The sequence below is a fragment of the Ammospiza caudacuta genome, chromosome 3 (assembly GCF_027887145.1).
Source record: "Ammospiza caudacuta isolate bAmmCau1 chromosome 3, bAmmCau1.pri, whole genome shotgun sequence".
NCBI classification, from domain to species: Eukaryota; Metazoa; Chordata; class Aves; order Passeriformes; family Passerellidae; genus Ammospiza; species Ammospiza caudacuta.
Window position 1 is genome coordinate 92,351,190 of NC_080595.1, and position 19,988 is coordinate 92,371,177.

General features: G+C 35.7%; 1 protein-coding gene across 5 annotated transcripts in view; it reads right to left on the reverse strand.

Moving 5' to 3' along the window:
* DST (dystonin) overlaps positions 1-19,988 on the reverse strand; it is a 289,185-nt gene that overhangs the window by 39,520 nt on the left and 229,677 nt on the right. For 4 of the 5 annotated variants that reach the window (XM_058802805.1, XM_058802808.1, XM_058802807.1 and 1 more), the window contains 13 exons: positions 19,541-19,867; positions 19,283-19,367; positions 17,878-18,119; positions 16,709-16,915; positions 12,977-13,096; positions 12,686-12,793; positions 10,719-10,937; positions 7,542-7,745; positions 4,406-4,637; positions 3,832-4,058; positions 3,047-3,169; positions 2,214-2,315; positions 523-624 (listed from right to left, as the gene is read on the reverse strand). In XM_058802805.1, coding sequence (XP_058658788.1) covers positions 523-624; positions 2,214-2,315; positions 3,047-3,169; positions 3,832-4,058; positions 4,406-4,637; positions 7,542-7,745; positions 10,719-10,937; positions 12,686-12,793; positions 12,977-13,096; positions 16,709-16,915; positions 17,878-18,119; positions 19,283-19,367; positions 19,541-19,867 — 2,298 coding nt within the window. The remainder of the gene's footprint in view (positions 1-522; positions 625-2,213; positions 2,316-3,046; positions 3,170-3,831; positions 4,059-4,405; positions 4,638-7,541; positions 7,746-10,718; positions 10,938-12,685; positions 12,794-12,976; positions 13,097-16,708; positions 16,916-17,877; positions 18,120-19,282; positions 19,368-19,540; positions 19,868-19,988) is intronic. The other variant, XM_058802809.1, reaches the window with a different exon arrangement.

A 19,988-nucleotide genomic window follows, 5' to 3' on the forward strand; every position in this document is an offset into this window, starting at 1 on the left:
ACATCAGGAGCATATTTGGTCACAAGTACAGATCCCTGCAGACAGATTTCCAAATTAGATTGGAATTTTGATTTACACCTTACTCACATATTGGGAATGTCATGATCTGTGTAAGCATTTACATAAAGGCTCTAATGGCATAAGCAAAGCTTTGGAGGCCTTCTCTCAGAGCCTCAAAGAAATTGTTCATGTTAGAAACAAGAAAACATAAAGTTCATAGCAGAAGAATCCTGCACATAATAACTTCATAGTTTTTGAAAGAGAATGAATGATACTACAACTATTTTGGGGCTATCAGAAAAAAATAAAATGTAGCCTAGACAAAATTTGGAATAGTTTTTTAAGTTAAGTGCATTTTAAAATGAAAAGTTCGATATTAAATATTTTTAAATTTTCATGCAAATTCTTTTTTACTAAAAATTGAAAATGAAAATTGTATTAGACTCTCAAAAATACTGCACAACACAGAAAAATACAGACAAATGGAAATATAAAGGAAATTAATTAATCGCTAGTTCATACCTTAAGTTCCTCTGTTTGCTGCTTCACTGTCTCCAGATCTGTTCCAACTGGGGACATAGATGCTAACTTGCTGCCAGCAATGTCCACCCAGTCAAATAATGCCTGAAAATCACAGTGTGATATTTAAGTGTGAGCAGAGAAATGCTGTTATTTTTGAAAGTTGTGTTGAGTAAAATATCAGAACTTTTCTTTTTTCCAGAAAGAGTATTGCTGTTCTCTTTCAAAGAAAATAACTTTCCCAGCAAAACCTAGGTTTCTTTGTAATACAATAGAACAAATACCCCTGTAACAGTTACAGGAGTGTACATTCTGCAATCCTGGACTTCTATTAGCAGCAAGATTCTGCCCCAATTATTCATGCTGAGTAGCAATCTACTTGTTGTATTTACCTTTCAGGGAATTCATAAAAATTGCAGATTTTACACAAGACAAACTCTGTTCTACAGTTGGTTGGAGTGAAAATAGATAACACACCTTAAATGAGGATTACAAACTTTTGAAGAAAGCTATTTGTGTAAGGAACATGGAACTACCTATTCAGTACATACTAGGCAGTGAAGGATCATAACTGAGCTACAATGAATCTCTAAAGGATATAATGCAGAGTGACTTTAAAAAAGCAAAAAATAAAAAATAAATGATGTCTCCCCAGTTCTGATGCTAGGATGTGCCTTATACAGCTACAGGAAATAGAAAGTAGTTAAACCAAATGGTGATGATTCTGTCTAATCAATCTCTGCACAGTAGGAACACAAGAGAACACAGACAAAAATCCATAGTGATGGTGCACTGCAAAACAGGCATGTTGCATTATTATTCAGGAGTGGTCTGCTGCTTGATCTGCACCAAATACAGCAGTAACTGCCCTCAGTGTCATGTGAAATTTCAGTTTTAAAGATTTAATGAACCATGGAAGACAGTAATTCCACCAAGAAAAAACAAACAAACAAAACCAAAACAAACAAACAACTACAAAAAACCTAACAGCACATACAGAGAAAAGATCATAGTTTCAAAGGATAGGTTGTGTTGGAAGAGACCTTTAAAGGTCATCTAAAGCACAACCCCTCACTGTGTACAAGATACCTTTAAACTGCTGGAACATTTGCCTACAGATTTAAAAAGGGGATAATCTTCTAAAGTATTGTGATAGGATAAATTATACTAGGAATATAAATTATACTAAGAATAATGGTTTAGCAACATTATGTTAATAATTTTACTTATAAATAAGGTGGAATAAAATTCAAGTGATGTAATTGTCTTCGACTCAAAGAAAACAACAGCAAGTGTGTATACAGACCTGTACCCTGCTCCTTTCAAACCAAATGTGGCACAACTTTAACCTGCCTTGACTATCACAAGAAACTGTAAGCAGAACTACTATGAATGTGTGGTGCCAAAAAGCCTCTGCTCTTATCAACAAACAAGGGGACATTAATTTGGAATCTAAACACAGTGCAATATATGGACATGAAGAAAATAACACAACATATGCACTCTTTAATGCAGAAAAAACCCAACAAACCAACCCCAACCAATCTTGAGGAAAAGCCCTGCCTACTCAAGAAAACAGTCACTACAACCAGACTGCAGTACTTGTCACCTACCTTGTCACATGACACTTTTTACTACAACCACAGTAAATCCCATTGACCCAAGGCTGGCTTAGGTATGTCACATCATCTTACCTGTAGTCCATCTTGGTATTGAACAGCTGCCTGCATAGCTTCCCCAAGCTTATCCACACGTTCTTTCCATGTTTTGTTTAGTGCATCCCAGGCAGAATTCAGCTGCAAATAAGCACAATTTACTCCCATAGACAAAAGAATTTTACTGCTATATAATGTGCATTTACCAACGCTTCACTGATCAATAATACAAATAGAAACTCAGCATGACTGCTTCACATTTATTAACACTCTTGTTCTCCCTATCACTTCAGAACTAGTTTCTTTCAGAATTCAGTAGAGGTTCTGAATTATAAAAGCTGTAAACTGCAATACTGATTAAATATTTTTTATTAACAGAGATCCAAAAGTTAGTAGAGGAAATACTACTAAATCATTTGGAGTTGCATCACCACAATAAAAATACCTTTAAAGAATCATACAGTGCTGAAGACTGGAGAAATAAAAAGTACTTTATAGACATCCAAACAGGATAGTCTCAGTTAAGATATCTCACTTGGCATGAAGAATACATATCCAAAACTTATTCCAGCATTACTTTTTACAAGAAATAGTCACCTACAATATTAATCAGTGACTACTTTTAAAAAAACCTGTCTTTTACAAAAGTTCTAAACCATAAATCAATTAAATAAAACTGTGTGTACATTCAAATCTAATCTAAGATTTATTCACTCAAAAGGGAAATCTTACTTTACCACAAAGGCTTCAGTGGTGCCTCGCTTTTGCCACCAAATTTTTATTCTCAAAATTTGTTGGGGTCATAGGGAATATACAAATTTCAGCTGAGCAAGCTGTTACACAGCAGACCTAAGCATCTGCATTTCCCATACCTCATCTATACTCTTGTTGACAATGGGTTTGTCAGGCTCTCCACAAGCAGCTCTCAGCTCAGAGCCAAGGCTCACAACTGCTTCTAGCTCTTCTTGTAGTCCATCAATTTCTTCTTTAGCAGCCTACAAAGAGAAAAAAAGCCAACATTGCTAATACTAGATTTAATAACCTATGTAAAACTTGCTTTCAATACAGAACACACTGGGATTCTACCTTTGTTTTCCTTCCAGTCACTTGGACTTAGAAAATAAGCATCCCTTTGCAGTGCAGGGATGAAATCAGCTGACATCAGTCTAAATTGTAACAATGGTTTAGGATACCATTTTGCATGAGATAGAGAAAGTAAACAGGAAGTTTTAAATTAGATTTCTTTAATCAGAGAGTCTCCTTTGTCAGAGGTTATCATTCAACCTTCAAACATTTAACTATCAATATAAATAATTACAGGCTTAGAGGATAATACATAGAGCATCATACATTTGTCCACCTTTCATTTGGATGTTACGTACTACTCGAGGAATCTCAAGCATGTACAACTTTTCAAAGTCCCAGTGAGATGGTTATTATGTATATATTTACAAACAAATAAGGAAATCTAATGACAAGCACATGTTGCATGCTCATTGCAATTAAGCACTGATATGTGTTATTAACTGTAGACTCTTGAGATACCATTACTGAAAATTTCTACACAATTATCCCTCTTAGTCTCTACAAAATGATATATTTTCCTCTGCATACCATAAATAAAGTACTTCAAATCAAGAAAATACTTTCTACTGACCTCTGCAGCTTCTTGCTGTTGCTTGACTACAGATGGGTCAACTCCAGGTCCCTCCAGTTCTCGAATGAAGTCCTGAGTATCTTTAATGGTAGCTACAAGAGCCATATGATCACACCAAAACTTTTCAGCTAGTTCCATTACATCTAAGAGTTTGGCCTCTCTTTCCTCAGTCAGGGTCTGGATGTCTTCCCAAATTAGGACCATTTGGTCTAGTTTATCTTGAACAGCTAAACAACAAAGGAACTAGATTACTACCTTGGCAAACAATTCGTGGTCATAAATCTCTCTACAGTTCTACAGCAGAAACATATGTGTACATTTTAAAATTTAGACTCTAAAATATTTCTTTGCAGGACTCCTTATAATTTTAAGTGGAAACAAACACAATGGCCTTTAAAAATAAAATAAAGGTAATATCCACAACGAATTATTTTAAATGATGTTTTGTTTTTATAAATCTTAAGCAGCTTCTCCTGGAGAACATTCCCCAGATTAGAGGTCATCAGAAATGAGGAATTTTATATGCTGCAGCTTACTGCATTTCCACTACATGAAAGTTTTCTCAGTCTATTACCTTTAGCAGACATATCCTTATCAGCGCCTTCTGAGCGAGCGATCATCTCCTCCCCTCTCTGTTTAAGTGTCTCATACACTGGCTGAAGTTTTTCCAGATCCACTGACACATTCTTATTTTCACTGATCTGCTCTTTTATCTTCTCAACCTCTGCTGAGATCGACGGTGGCTGCCTCAGACGTTCAACTATGCGCTTCAGACTCTCCAGAGTTGGATCTATCTTGTCATGGAACTAGGAGGGTGCCACAGGACACAAGGAAATGGCAGACAAATTAGAATATTTAAAAAAACCCAACAAACTAAAAAATGGCATCTGAAATTATCTTAGAAAAAAGTACTTGACATCTCTATCCAACATATGTATGTGCAAATTGCAATACCTCCCTCTAGGCTCTTTTAATTCTAAGATACAAAAATAACCCTGTAAAATGATAGGTTCTGTCAAATTCAAGAACTTTTCTATTAAGTTTGGTTCACTCCTGAGACACTCCCTCTGAGAGTACTATACACATGGCAGAATCCACTTACATTTAGTCCTGTGAAACCCATGCAGTTTGTAGCTTTAGAGAGCCATGGTTTTCTGACTTCATCATTTTAGAAAGATTTGTACTTTACTATGAAAAACATACATTTTCCTGTTAGGACCAACATACTGATGTACTACCTCTGATTAAGGCTTTATATGTAAGGTCATGGAAAAAGTCATCTGTAAGTGGCCAGGAGGTGCTCACTAGGGCAGTAAAGGTATGGTACTTTCTGCAAATAAAAGCACACAACAGTGTATATACTGTATTCTTCCATGTTTGACTGGGCCCACGTAGGTGCTCAGAAATTCAATTACAGCTGTGTTAAAGTGGTTCAGCCTTTGGGATAGGTCCAAAGTTGGCTTTATTATATGCTTTTGGATGCATAGAAATTCCTAAATTTCTCGCACCACCACGCCCCTTTCAAATTAAAGAAATCAATAAATTGTGGGTGCATTTAATAACTCTCCAGGATCTACAAAAAGCATTCCTGACAACACTTGGAAAAGATGCTCACACACCTTATGTGAATAAATAGCTACCTCCCTTCTATTCAAAGGAATATACACAGGCAAAATAATTACTTTTTCCCACCATACAACCCACTTCAAATCTGACTCTGTGACTAACATTACAGGCCTCAGTGTTTTCGTTAGAAGTGTGAATATCACACAAGCCAACAAAATGTGTTATGAAAGAATAGTAGCCTTTCCACATTCAAGACTTCCAAGAAACTAATTGTGGTAACAAAACCTAACAGAAGTGATAAAAACTGAAATTAATTTGGCAATATTTGTGTCTAATTTTAGGACACAGATCACATTTTTAAGTTGTCAGTGCATTCAGTAGGTCTCCTTGTACCAACTTCAACAAATAGGACAAAGTGTTTTAGAACTTAAAAGGAAGAAAATGCAAGTCATTACAACCTCTCATTCTAGCTTCATGCATTACATCCTTCCTTTGATACACAGTGCAATGTAATATAATTTCAGACCTGAAGAGTTAAATAATTACTCTTCAAGGACTGTCTAGACAAACATTGACATAAACATCATAGTGCACAGATCTGATAATACATATTCACATATCTTCATAAAAAAAGATTTTATATAATTACATTCTGTGGGCATTACAATGTTTTGCTTTGCCATCTGTGTATACATTTAAGTATATAAAATGAACCATAAAGTATTGCATAAATAATTCAGTAATTTCTCAACATCTGATTATGTTCTAGGTGTTACCAAAGAATGCATTTTAATTCTTCCTTTCTGTACTTAGCCAGTACAACATGTTGATGTCTATCACATACAAAACAGGGACTCTAACACTAAATAAATATCTTAATTTTCAAATTGGCAGCTCCACATAAGAGGAGGAATATACATTTATGACAAAGAAAAAGAGAGGATTTAAATAATCAGGCATATTTCAGAGGTGCGAATAAGGAAGCTGTTTAGAATGACTGAAAGTCATTCTAACTTTAGAAAGTTTAGTAAAAAAATGAATAAATATATATATATATATATAAATATAAAATAAAATATGCCTATAACCACTTCAAAAATAGGATGATATCTCATGTCATTTAGTTTTGCCTCACATTCTTAAACTCTGCAGGGGCTTGGAATATGACATTTATCATAATGACCTGACAAAATTACTTAGAATGTAGAATTGTTAAGGTCTTCAAGGTGTATTTCTTTATTTAGTATTTAAGACCTAAGCAGAATGTAGCTCTTATTTCCAGTGAACAGAGAGGAAAAAGGGGAATTTCCTATAAAAACAGCAGTATAGAACAAAGTACTTTTATTCAGGTTTTTGTATGGGTTTATGTACAAAGTTTAACTGAGTTTCTTTTCTAAATCTGGTGTAGAGGAAAAAATTTCAGTGTGAATTTAATGACAATTAACCCATATTTAACAGTACTTAAGAGTTGCCAGAACACATTTGACAATACTCTACTGAAGTTCATTTCATAGGCTGATGAAGCTAGAATATGCAACTTTTGGAGACTTGACCTGAGTTTTATGCTGATGGCATTTTGTGAAGTCTAAATTTCCTGGCAATACTTTTCTGTAGCAGTTTCAGTGCATTATGTGATGTTTTTTGGAGTCTGCAGCAAAGAGCCAATGCCATCACCACTGCTAGTTGCATTGCCAACTGTTAACCACAGCTGCAAATTTCTAGAAATAACTATACCCAAGTTAGTTAGTTAGCTGATGCTTTATTTGTAAGTAAATGTTACTTTTGATCAGTTGATCAAAACTAACACTTATTTACAAATGAAGCATCAGCTAGCAACAGACCAGTAAGTTAAAACAAAAGTGAAAATCAAATGCCCCATCTTTAGACCACTAGTTTTACTTAAAAATTAAGCAGTTTAACATTTTTCAATGGCTGCAAAGTTATAATACTGACCAATATATAAAAATATAATCCCTCAAGATAGAGAAAAATCAATACCATTAGCAGTGGTATGAACATTCACAGACCATTAGGTTGAAAAATCCAAATGAAACCGTAGCTTAGTCTTGATATAACCATGTAAGATGACAATGTGTATTTTTCCATTGAATGAACCCAATTATACTTTAAACCTTAACTGATACCTGGGTACACTGAGAAATGGCTTCATCCAGTGCCAGGGCTCGCTTTTTGACATCTTCCTTAATTTTACTGTACAGGGTGTCAGCTGCCACATATTTCTCTTGGATAGAAAAGCCTTCTCCTGGGCTCAGCTCCAGCAACTGAGGCCCAGTTTTGTTCATCTTATCTATATGAGGCTTGTGCTCAGCAATCAGCTCACGCAGTTGCTATAACAAATGAAACAACTTATCAGTTTCTTACCCTTGTACCACCACATTACAACTGTCCACACTTCCAACACATCCAGCTGGCAAGAAATTCCAAACAAATACCTTTCATCTTAATGTAAAGCAGAAATAAAGTTAATGACTGCTTTGCCAGTGACCATTCCTATTCCAACACAGAACTATGCAGGCATAAAACATCAGAACTAGAGAGACACTGGAAACACTCTGGCAGGACATATGATTACAGGCAAAATATAAGATGCTAATTATGCATATGATGCTAACAACAGACATTGCCCATCATATTTAGTACCTGTAATGACAGAAAGGGCAACGATATTCCAGACATGGGCGTCACACCACCACATATATACTTTTCATGTTGATATTGGTCACACGCTGCAAAGCCTTTCATTGAAGAGCATCACAGAAAGAGGTACCAGCATTGCAAGAAAATTAATTCAAATTGTCCTTGATTTAACAACAGGAAACCAGCACAAGGGAGGGTCAAAGAAATCAGTGAAAAGGGCAAAAGAACAAGCAAGGGTGATCAGAAGAGACCAATCAACCTTGTTTATCCATCTCCCCTTCTGGCCACAAGACCCCTCTGTCTTCATAATAGCATTATTATTTAACTTACATAATGTTTAACAAGTAATTAGTAAGTGCATTATATTTGATCTCAGCAATCTATTCCTTCTCATCATCCACCCCAGAAACAAAAACTGTGCTGAAGATTGTACAGGGGCTTGTGGAAGTGAAATGTCACAAGGTGTCTTTCAAGTTGTCTAAGGATTTCAGATTTTTCTTGCTTGCACTGACAAAAGGGAAAGGGTTTTGTTTGTGTGAGTAGCCCCAGCCTTCCCTCATTTTATTTACTTTCTCATCTCATCCCTCTCTTTTCAGAAAAGTCCCAGTCTTGTGAGAGGCACTGTCCCTCTCAGTGCTGTGAACTCCATGCATTTCTATCCAATAGCTCAGTGCAGGAACATGAGAGGTACATGCACTGCTCCTCCCAGCTGAGACTGTTTAAATTAATGAAGACCCAGAAAAGAGCCTATATCAGTCTCAGTGTAAATAAGTTTCCTCTCTTTACTACAGTCCTCCCCTTAAAAAGGAATCCAGATGCTGGCTCCCTTCCTTGTTCCTCCCCAGAAGAGGGGACATTGAGGAGACCGGGAAGGGAAGACAGTGACACAACTCTTCAGTCTCCCAGTGCCAAAACAGAAATGAAAATAACCCCCCTGACTCTAACTACTTACTTTGAATGTAACTTCATTTGTACACCTTGCCACAAGAAAAATAATGTTGATTAGTTTAGAGGAAGAAAAGGAAATTATAAGAACAGTTTGAAAAATTTTAGGAAATAATTTTTGTGGTTTATTTTTGAGCACAAAGAGATGATTTGACAGGCCAAAAGCGTGCACATGTCTGGGTCTAAACCTTATGCTAAAATACTCTGCCAACAGCTCATTTCAAACCAAACTAACTGCATGATACTCACATAGAATCAACTCTATGAATTCCACAGCTTGGAACAAAGATAGTCAGCAGTAAATACATCAGAACAGAAACATTAAGTTCTCATTCACATTTGAGAGCTACCTTTTTTTCTTCTTCTTCTTCTTTTTAATAGAACAACAAATTATTTGGTCTTCTTCATGATCTACTATTGGGTAAACAATTCTAGCAAACAAGCATTTCAGAGCAGATTACGTGTTAAAAGTGCCTGACATTAATCTTCAATTTAACAAACAAATCTCAGCTAATGGCACAGCCCGGGGAAAATGCAGAATTAGAAGCTCATCTGAAAGGCTTCTCATAGAAGCAGCATGATTAAAGTAGATGAGGAACAATCCTGCAAGTAAAGCAAGCATGATATGGTTCACAGTGACTAATCAAGGTAGTTTGTAAAGCTTATGTTATGCAGCTAGTCTTAACAGAACATGTTTGTTCTTTCTGAACATAATAGGAAGACAAATGAGTGAACCTGGTGTTTACCAGTACATAAGAGTGGCACATTTCATTAGCTGGTCTCAAAGTAAACAAGACTTTGAAGCCAGGGCTCATGCTATCTAACTTGAGTCACTTAATGGAGGCAGCTGAAACATAAAAAACACTAGTTACTCCATGCTTAGCAGGGAGAAACAGGTATCTCCAGTGGCTGTGCAGGTTTTGCATCTGCCAAAACATGCAGGTTCTTAACCTCAGTGGGATGCATCTGATTCCATGTGATACTAGCAGTCACCTATGAAACATCTCCATTTTTATCCAAAGTGATTATATATCCATGTAAGAGAACCCATACAGTGGCCAGTCTACAACACAGTCACCTCTATTTTGTGATGCTATGGTAAACAACTATTTATTTTTATTGTTGCACAACAAACATTCTGGACATGATAAATTACTGTGGGATTGCTAGCCAAGCAATCAATTCTTGGCCCTCTAATTGTTCATCTTCTTTACTCAGCTAAGTTTAGTTTCAATGTTACCAATAAAACAAAAGTTTTTTTTATGCATACATAAGATCAGCATATGTCCATATCTGTGTACAGACTATAACCCCCTTTTGTTTCTTGCTCCAACATCCCACATCTGTTCTTTCTGTTTCTGTTTTGGTTTGTACCAGTACTGACATTAATGAGTACTTTTAAATATACATACTTCTTATATAATACCTTTTATGTCTCCAGTTCTCCCAGGACAATGGCAATTATTACCCTTTAGCCCTCTTTTATGCTTACACATCACCTGCTGCCTTCCCCAGAGACCCTTGCTTACATGCACAGTTTGGTAAACAGCAGAGACACGACTGAAAATGTATATAAACTCTGTATTATTGTCTTAATTATCTTTTTTTCAACAGAAGATTGATATAGTTTAAAGAATTTTGCAGAGCACTCCACAGTTATAAGCAAAATACTTTCTGATATTTAACACTTTCTTTTTCAAAACTGGCAAAATGCTTACCCTGTGTTCTTCTTGTTGTTGTTTTAATGTTTCATATTCAAGGGCTGGTGCAGGAAGCTGAGAGATGATCATTTCTGTTTCAGTTAACCATGGCCAAAGCTCTTCGTAAGTCTCCCAGAACTGGTTAACTAGGGACTGAGCCCGTTCCAGCTGGAGGTTTCTCTCTGAGTTCATTTGACAGACTTGATCATATTTCTGTAAGAGGCTTTCAATTTTTTTCTGCAAAATAATATTAATTTTTAAAAGTATGTTTTCCCATGTGTCTCTTACCTTCATTTCCAAACATTCTTTGATAATTTTAACACCAATTCACACTGAATAAAATTTCAATTTTGATGTTTCTACAGTATCATTGTATAAGGTGGACAGAATCAACAATGAGGGAGACCAGAATTTGACAGAGTATTTGAAAATAATTAGAATACATTTAACAATACTGTTATTGACAAATACCACTTTATTCATAGACCTTCTAGTCAAGCTGCAAATGATTTGATGACAGATCTTAGCCCAACTTCCTTACTGCAGACACTTATCTTCAGTGACACTTGGCAGAAGATAAGTTTTCCACAGCATTTCTGATTCAAAGCAAGAGGAAAAATACACAAAATCTGTTGGGATGTTTAGTTTGGTTTGGTGGTTTTTTGGTGGGGTTTTCTTTTCCACTCTGGCAAGATAATAGGATATTGTTGCAACTGTCATTTACAAACTTGCAACAGAAACCACAAAACACTATTTTTCAGGTTAGCCTACATTACTTAATGAGAATGTATTACCATTACTAACATAGATAATAGTGATAGAACTATAAGGCTTATACATTATTAATTTAATGTATTTGGACATGCAATAATAAATGAAAGTATCAACTAGCTATAGTAGCTATATTTTTCCTGTGGAAAACTGCCCATGTTATCATGTTTATGAAATATTACATGTGACAATGCACATAAATCCTAGCCTTGGAAAAACTACATATAAGCAAGACATTCAATATGAAGAAGCTTTTCTTTTTTTCCCTTTGGCAGAACAAGCTATACTTTCATTTGTTATGTCTTGCATGTAAATTAAGCATAGAGATGCTATCCAGAGGACAGAACATAACCTTAACACACAGATATGCAGTACTTTTGACAAATAAAAATATTTAGCAGAGACTCACACAAAACTGCTCTGCCTTATGACTCCAGTTTCATAGGCAGAACATCTCATCTATTTTAAATTGACTTAAGAGCAAATCAAATTTATTCAGAGATCCTGCAGCAGATCACAATTACTGAAGCATTGTTTTTCATGGACTGGAAGGACTGAATTTACACAAAATACCCAGCCTCACCGTAATTCAGCAAAAAATTCCAACCCCACAACTAATCCTTCCCAAAAGCCAACATGAAAAATCCATCCCTATATGTTTGCAGCCCTGACGTTGTGCTCTCTGTGTCTGTGTGTAATAAACAAAGTCATAAGAATGCCTTTCATGGGCTGTGACAGGATGGAATAATCTTGGCAACCAAGGTCTACTAGGCAATCAGCAGAAATGAAAGTAAAGACACACACTGAGGTGCAGAGCCAGTGAATTTGGCACAGAAATGCTCACGCCCAGAGCATCACTGACCCAAAAGAAGTCGGAAGATAAACTGCCAGATTCCACACATCAACCCAGATGACTAACACCTCTTTACTCAATCATCTACAGGCTAAAATACTGTTTACTATGGATGAAGATGACAAATGGGGCTCCAAATTAGTGTCAGGCAAAGAACCAAGTACGCAGCGTTTGTTCTCTTGACATCCTGAAGGAAGGAGAGCAATGCACAACAGCATTTCCTCCAGCATCACAATCCTCAGACAGGAAGTGACTGTAATTAATGCTTTTTCATTAGTATTTTAAAAGATACAATAGGAATCCTTCTACTTGTACATTTTCTGCATATCTACCGCTGTAGCTGCAATTTAAGGAACTTTACCTTCATCATCTGTTTCTCTTCTTCAGTGCATGTTTTCATGATCTTATCCCCAGATTTAACAAGTTCATCTATAGTATCTTTGTGCCTTAAAATCTCCATGGTAAAAGCCTTGAAACACAATAAAAGTTGGTTAGAATAATATTTTTTAAAAAAAAAGTATTGGAGCAAAAGCTGGTTTTGAAATGCATTAATTATGATTGGACTGAAAATTAAATCACGCCAGTACGTTTTCTAGATGGAGAGTGTGCCGGCCAATAATTAACATGACAGTTGGAAATGCATTTCTTTTACCTTTTGAACTTGCAGCTGAGCAGTGGTCTGGTCTTGCTCAAGCCTAATATCACCCAGAGACATCAGTTTCTTTTCTGTTTCTGCAATCCAGGCAAATTCAGCATCAGCTGCTTGATCAAACTAAATGAGGGAGACAAGAATTAGTTCAGCAGTTCTACAGACATGAAATTAGAATAACAGTTTCAAAAAATTTAAAGAAGATTAAACAGCATATTTTTGAATTTTTAGAAAGATAGCTTCTCAATTTCCATTTGAGATTTTTATATAAATGAAATACAATGCCCAAAATGGTTCTGAGGGATTGTAATACAAGCAGCTTAATTCATAAGCATGACAAAGCAACAGAAGCAAATATTTCTTTCCAAAGCCTACAGCTCTCTAACAGTCGTAAGAAAATAAAAAAGGATGATAATCTCAGAGTTTTAACTAGACTGCTTGTTTTCATTTTATTCTACTTTTACATGTCTTTTTCATCTCTGCGTTTATTATTACTGCTAGTGTAGGAATTAGCCTGAGACACAGTTGTTTGATGTTACCCTATTAATCTGAAGAGCTGCTTTGGTATTAAATGATCAGGGCAAAACAATCACAGCTCAGATAAGTTAGTGCAAAAACCTCACTGAATTTAGAGAAGACAGGATTTCATCCAAAACTAGGACTCAGATTAAATGCAAAAGTTTTTTTGAACATTTAGATACAGCCAGTCTTTTTCCTTCTGACTTTTAGATTAACTTCTGACTACAATAATCAACATTTAAATGCTTCAGAAATTTCCTAAAAGCATATATTGAGAAGAGTTTCTTACTAATTTGCAAAGAAAAGCATGAAATGAAGAATTTGGGGATCTAAGTCTTCTGAAATGTGAGAACAAATTTTAAAAAAACAAATCATACATTCTCTCTTCAGAACAAGTTTATAGGCATGTGCATTTTAGCATGCACATGTTGCAGTACTCAACCAAGGCAGCTTTGAGCCTAAGCCATAGAGAAACATTACATGGGATGTATCAGATGCCCATTGTAGAAACTTATAAGAATTTATTTAGTGAATTCGTTAAAACTCTGCCCCCTCTCCAAAATGACCTGAACCTTAATATAGCCCTGAGTTATTGCTAAAATCTGTTTAGGCCAGAACTTGCTACTTGTGTTGTTGAGGCCCACACTTCCCTCAGAAATCTTCTGAACACTCTCAGTCCCATTTGTCTTTAAAATATGCTGATCTGTGCCTTTATGGCTGAAGTCCATAAGAGCCCTGCTCCTTAATATATCTGGAATCCACTTTAGTCACTAACACAGACTTGTCTTAGTGGTTAATCATGAGTCCCACAAAATGAAAGAAACAGTTCTGAGATTTCACTCTTTATGAATCAATCTTTTTTTGTCTTTATAATCCATTTGTTACGTGAAAGAGCAGAACATTCTTTTTCACTATATGTCATTTCTCATTTCAAGTAACAGAAAGTAAGACTTGTCCTAAATATTGTGACATCCTTCTAGAAAGGTATGTTCTGAAATAATCAGTACTGTAAACATTAGCATGAAGCACATGCACCAGTGCTAGTTAAATCCTGGCTTTAGAAACTACAGTTCACAATCAAGGTTTTCAGAAGTCTGTCTATTTACAACTGAAAGGGAGAAGATGATTTCAAATGTGCCAGATGTACAAACTAACTGCAGTGTGACTTCCTGATACCAAATATTCATGGGTATGTAAGTAATATTGAGGAAATATTTAATAGAAATAACAAAACCAAGGCAAGGCACTGAAACTTTTAAGTTAAATTGCATTGAGGAAGGGAAGGACTCAAAACTCAGTTTCCTGAAGGTATAGGATTTTCAATTTGTGATGCTTAAAAACAACATTAAGGAATAAAAAGCATAAAATTGGTACTCTCTGCATCCAAAATTTGAAATGTTTTCTTCCCATTATACATGGCAGTTACTTATGAGCCCTCAGCTACACTTGGAGTCACTATAAAATCGCCTACTTAATCCCCATCCAGTTTAACCAAGCATAGCTCATTGTGGTACATTTTCTTCTGATCAGGAATGATTGAATTCTGAATATGATGATGCTGTGATTTTCTCCATGAATGCTTTCTAAAGCACTCTCTATGGCTGCTTTAGAGTGAAGAACAGGTAGAATATGACCTTGTGTTTCTACACAGGACTCCTTCACTGGAGGACCCCACAAAGGCCTTTACTCTCCATAAATGAAGACTAAACCATGCAGCTGAATTTATTATCAGTCTGGCACCATTTTGCCCAGGTAGTTAAAAACCCTGGGCATTGCATTATTCTTCCAGCTTCCACTCACATGAAGCTATTCTGCCTAATCATCTGTGTTTCTTGCTGCATTCTTCACCTTGGTCCAGGAACATCTGACACGAAACCTACACTTCTACCAAAGCCTTGTATTCTCAGCAGGTCTGTCCTCCAGCCAAAACTTAATAGTATAGGCACTTCACAAATTGCCACAGGGAAAACTGAAAGAGCACAAGCTTCTCCAAAAATGTTTATTTTGCATAGCCAAATGGGAAGTATCTTACCCTTTACATTAAGCCACCCAAAACTTAATCACAGGATATGGTGTATAGGAGTTTATTGTGATGATGTGCTGAAGTGGAGGTTAGGGGTATGCAGCATGAGAGTGCAATGTGCCCTTCCATTAGATAGTGGAATAGCAGCTCTGGAATTTTCATGTCTGGATCTGAAACTGCTCAACTTATGCTAGAGGATGCAATGTACTCGTGGAATTCAGAAAATCTGAAGGAGAGCCAATATATAATTTCCTATCTCACCTTATCACTCATGAAAAAAATAAAATAGAAATCACCCTTCATTTTTGAGAGTTAGGTTAATGAGATGAGAAAATATTAATTATCAAACCCCTTAAAAAGAAACCTATGGTTATTTTTAGGCTCAGTTAGAAGAAAATCTGAATTACTGCCTCTTTTAGCCGGCTTTTAGCAAATTTTGAAATTATGACACATGCTCTCTTTTTGTCCTCTTACAACTGTTTAAGAGAACTATACAGCAATAGGAGAAGTCTCCACCAATATTTGTACACGTGAACTGGAAAACTGTTTCCACAAAGCATTAATAAGCTGGCTTAAATATGAGACTACTTAGTGACAAAATTAAGGTCCAGTTCTCAAAGCGTAGCCACATATACTTCTATGCATGTATAGAAACCTCCACATACTAAATAACTCAGGTTTTGCACCCCAAGAAGTAAAGCATTGTAGATATTAATGAAAGTGTTATTTAAATCCTCCACTACCGCTTGAACAAGGTCATCCAGCTTTTAATGGTCTAACGTGCAGAGGAGCTAGACAATCAACAGATGCTAAAAGGCATGGCCAGCCTAGCAATATCAGTGCCACCTCCAGAAAAGTGGCTCAGGATCTTGGCCCACATTTTACTTAACACAACATGATGTACAAAAGACCTGGGCTATTCAGCTCTTAAGCAAACTCCGACTTAAGGAGCCACAGATTAATAACAGCAATTTTAGCTAAAATATTTTTGTTCGCATCAACAAAATGGGAGACAACAGAGTACAGATTAACGGCTTTTGGCATTCATATTTTAACACTGGAATCCCATTTCATTCAAATGGGCATTGTGCTGCTCAAGCATAACAAACTTTTGGCAACACTATTATAGGACGGCTTTTGTTCCAGTACACATGTCCAGAGACTGTTACTGTCCAAAGAACAGTTTTCAGTACCTGCTGGGATCTCAGGAAGGCAGCATCGATCTCATCCACCTTCTGAGAGATGGTGTCACTCACTAATCTGTAACGTTCGTTGTCCTCCGTTATCATCTTGTCCAGCCCCTCTCTGGCCCTCCACGGTACCAGCTCCAGGAAGGCACTGCCAACCTCATTCAGAGTGTCCACCAAGCCTTTGTTGTTCTTTGCTTCTTTCTTCAGCTCCTGTAAAAGGCCGTGTAAAACAATTAAACCATTTAAACATGGCAGTATATGAACAGAACATACAAAGTTTGCAGATTTTTCATTCTTTCAACTACTCTGTGAGTCCAGAACTGAAATGCTTCCCACACAAAACAAAGGGCTAACTTAGAGTACTTATTTTCAACTAAACTGTATTGTCTTTTTGATACTGTAAGCTGTTTGACAGAAATGTAACTGCTTCTTAAGAGAATTTTCCACAGAATTTAACCTAAATATATTTCTCCATTCAGTATGACTGTCTGAAAATTTTCTAATTGTCAGTACTTTGTGAAGCATCCAAAGAAAATAAAATGGATGGTTGTGAACTGCAACTCCATAAGGAACTAAATGAGCAGCAAATGAAATCAGCATGCAATACAGCAAAATATGATGAATTCAAATTATTTCTGCAATGACTGGATTAAATTTCAAGCACACATTCATACAAAGGAACAAGCTTTTATCTGTGTAGAACTTCCCATCTATTAAAGAAATATGACAGATTTTTTTAAGCTTCCACCCTCAACATTTTCTATACCATGCAGCTTACACTCCGTTTTTTCTTTTGAAATAGATCTTGTTAAACAAAATTATTAATATGTTTAAAATTCTGACACTTTACAGGATTTTATCCATGCCACAGCTAAAGAACTAAAATAAGTTTGTTTGACAGCCTATGAAGTTTCCCAGTCTTAGGTAGCTCCTCGAATAAAACGAAAATGTTGTTCTTCCCTTGTGCTAAAAATAAACCTCAGCCTAATTTCATAAGTGATCATAACAGATGACTCTGGAAAAAGAGTTTGATTCTTAACTACTGTTACTTTTATTCAAATGATCTGATACTAAATTTAGTTACTAAAAAAATTATTTCATACCAAGCATAAATCAACACAAAACCTCACTGAATTACAGAACAGTAAATAATTGACAGATTCTAGACTTACTTTTTGTCTTTCTTGTACTTGGCTTAATTCTTCACCCTTTGGCATTTGAGTTTCATATGAGAGTAACTCCATCTCTACTTCATCAAGCCATTTGCAGAGCTCCTCATGAGTTGAGTGCAGCTGGCCTGCAAGCTGCAGAGCCTGCTCTAAAGTCTTGGATACATCAGAACTTAATTTTGTAATGTCTTTGTATCTTGCTTTAATGCCTTCCAGTTTATCTTGAACGATTACAACTTCATCACCTAAAATATTAAAGGAATGTTATTTCCCATGATCACAAATATTAAAAAAAAACAAAAACAAAACCACCACCACAACTAAAAAACTAAAATCCCAAACTCTACATATTACAGAAAACTCAGTATTTAATTTATAAAATAACACAAACAAGGTGAAAAGGCCAATCCTCAACTATTATAAATTATCCTACCATCACTAAAACCCACATAAGTACAAAGTTTACCTCAGTTCAGGATCAGTCCTTCTGTCTTTTTTCTGCTTTACTAAACTATTACAAAGTAAGGAGTTAAATCCAATTTTAAAACAGAAATGTTCTTATTAAAAAAAATCCACCTTTAAATTCACAATACTTCTTATAAAGGCCAAATAAAAGATATAAAAGTGTTACTGAAAATGTAAAGAACAAAAAAAATTTCTACATATTACTAACTAGACTTTCAATTACACTAGATTTTGACATCACAATCCACCCTCATTGCTGTCCATTTGAAATACAACTCAAAAGGCTAAAAGAAAAACAGTGCATTGAAATTTATTAGCTATAATATTAGATATGTTCAGATTTCATCATAGAATATGTGTAATGTCAAAGTTTGGAACAGAAAAGGATAATAACACCCTGCACTAACATATGTACGTCTCAAAGGGTTCAAGAACTTTATAAGTATAGGAAAATCTGGGCAGATGTTGATCTACAGAACAGACACATTGTGTATAACTGGAATGCAACTTTTCCCACAGTATTGGCTCCCATGGCTGAAGCTTTCCCCTTGCAGTAATAGGTAGTCTAACATCTTGTTCATCTGTGGATGCCTGCAGGGAATTTACTGTGTCCACTGCCAAACATCCCTCCATTATGAGTAATGTCCACAACTCACTATTAGGAATGGAATGCAGGTTCACTAAGATAATTTTCCACTTAAAATAATAAAAGGATTCAAGGGCTAAATTCTCTGCAGGCAAAAAAGGCCTTTTGCTCACTTACATTAAAAGTAAAATTGGCCCCAAAACATAGCCTAGGTTGACCTCAAACCTTATTAAAACAAACAACTATGATTGCTTTAACCAGTAAATATGAACCATATTTACAAGCTTCACTTTAATTTTCTTAGGCAAGTACAAGGAAAAAAAGTATGACAAATTATAGTTTTATGTAAGTTCTCACCTGTTGTTTGCTTGAGAAGCTCTAAGCCATTTTGTATAGCCAAATCAACATTTTGTTTTCTAAGAAGAATCTCTTCCTGAAGATCCTATGAATAAAGGTCATTTATGTTAGCACAGACCTAAAAAATATATTATTTTTATTTAGAATAAGCATACTGACATTTTAAACAAAATACATTAATGAAAATAAATGATGTATGGGGATATAAATCAAATTAAAAACATGAATTAAATAAGAAATGAACAGAAATCAAAATACCAGTAGTTCAGAGTGCTGTTTCTCAAGCAATTCTGTGTTGCAGTCTTGGACTGACAATTTGTTCAGTTTATCATGGACTTCATTCAGCCAGTTCATCAATTCAACTTCGTCCTCCCCAAAAATCTGAGCATTGCTGTAAGCTTGCTGGAGAAGTTCAGACCTGCTGTTGCTCTTCTCTTGAATTTCAATGTATCGTGCCTGAGCAGAATCTAGCTTTTCCTGCACCATATCTTTATCTTCCCTGGAGCTCATAGTCTTTAGAGACTGACCAGTACTAATGGCCTGATGCAAACTCTTATTGTGAGCTAGGACATCATCTTCTAGAGCCTATATTTTAGTGTCAATAATGAAGAATAATGGAAAAGAAAATGGGAAAAACATAAAATAAATTGAGGTGAAACTCAAGAAAAATTGAACAAAAAAAGGACATATTGTCAACATAAATGTA